The sequence below is a fragment of the Branchiostoma belcheri genome, unplaced genomic scaffold, assembly GCF_001625305.1.
Source record: "Branchiostoma belcheri isolate BF01 breed outbred unplaced genomic scaffold, Haploidv18h27 scaffold24, whole genome shotgun sequence".
NCBI lineage: Eukaryota > Metazoa > Chordata > Leptocardii > Amphioxiformes > Branchiostomatidae > Branchiostoma > Branchiostoma belcheri.
The window spans coordinates 1534241-1535754 of record NW_017803843.1 but is presented as its reverse complement, the minus strand read 5'-3'; the positions used below and the strand labels follow the sequence as shown (position 1 = coordinate 1535754).

At 42.5% G+C, this 1514-nt stretch overlaps 1 protein-coding gene across 3 annotated transcripts in view; it reads right to left on the bottom strand.

Moving 5' to 3' along the window:
- Nucleotides 1-840, bottom strand: part of LOC109471056 (beclin 1-associated autophagy-related key regulator-like) — a 6883-nt gene extending 6043 nt beyond the window's left edge. For all 3 annotated transcript variants that reach the window (XM_019770242.1, XM_019770243.1, XM_019770244.1), the window contains exon 1: nt 595-840. In XM_019770242.1, the coding sequence (XP_019625801.1) occupies nt 595-815 (221 nt within the window). In that variant the 5' untranslated portion in view covers nt 816-840. The remainder of the gene's footprint in view (nt 1-594) is intronic.
- Nucleotides 841-1514: the final 674 nt, after the last annotated feature.

Genomic DNA, 1514 nt, shown 5'->3' with positions numbered 1-1514 from the left:
TAGGGAAGCTCGGGACAGCAAAAAAACGGGTAAAAAACGGAGCATCGTGCAGCCAACGGGAAATGTGCAGTTCTGCCAATGGATCTTTCCACGACTCTTGCTGAGGGTAATGCAAATGTAAGCCCGAATCAAGAGTCGCCACGGCTAGGGGTTACCCTACAAAAATGTAGCATATGATGAAATTGATTATAATTTATGATAAATAAATGTGCAGCACTGATGCTGCATTTATACCATAATAGTTCAGATATTTAAAGCAAAGGTATACGAAAGTCATAGGCCCCTTTGCCTCTGGGAAAGTATAGAGGTTCCGTGTAATTTGGCAACATAACCATATCTGAAGGACTGCGGCACAACTTCTGATAAATATAATGGGATCAAAATTATATGAACAAAAGACAAGACATTCGGGACGATTCCACTTTCGGGGGTATAACGTAAACGTGACTAACTGATAATTTTGATGGAAGCTGTCAGTCGTTTTACATTTGCAAAGGATTATCGGTTTGTGAAGTAGCGCATCTTAAGTCTGCTTTTAACAAATCGAGCAGCTACTTGAAAGTACCCAACAGAAAGTATTAAAAGCGAACCTACCTAGCTGGTGAGTCGGAACAGTCGGGCCTGCTAAAATTACCGTCATTCACACACGATTTACAAGTAAACCGCTTAGTTCTGCTACAACATAATGGGCACTTCTGTACAGGGGCGGAGAGGTCGTCGGAACTGTCTGAGGAGGAGCCAGCCTCGAGCTGTTGCTTGTCGACTAAAACGTTGCTGGAAGAGGAACTGTCAGAGTTTGAGTCTGTGGCCGCCATGATGATTACGTCAGAGTGTTTTGGTCAAAGCATCATGGGAAAACTATTCATTGGACAGTACCATTTACAGGGCAGTGGGAGTCTACCCCTGCATTCCGACGGTCTCAAAGCATATGTGTGTGTTTGGACGAGTACTTGCTGTCAGTTGTCATGTCGTTTTATTTTCTTGTCGAAATGGAGATGTCAAATGGAGATGTCAAAAATCAGACAAACCGACGGGATAGTGCGAGCCTGGCGTGGCGTGACCACCACCCTCTGACTTTGAACCGTAACAAAGGCTAACAGACATGCCACGTAGCCTTTCAAGTTTCATGTATCATATATACGGCTAGTCCGAGGCCAATATCAAGTTTCCTTTGGAGTACAGAACAAATGTATGTTGTATAAATGTATTAACTTTACCCTTGCCCTTTTATCTTGCTTTCCTTCTTTTTAGCAATCAATATTCATACACATGATTTATTAAACGGTGTTCGTTGTCTAGACCTATTTCAAGGCCACATGATACTGATCTGATCACACGGAATCGGGATGACATCCCCTGGGCACCCCGAAACTGATGCGAGCGTGCGAAAAAAACTTGGGCAAAAAGTTGCCTTAATTATGAAATTGAAGTTATCGGGAACGTTGAACAAATGACTCTACAAACGGACAATGGTTTACCAGACAATACATTCTTATTTTGTTCATATCGTCTTT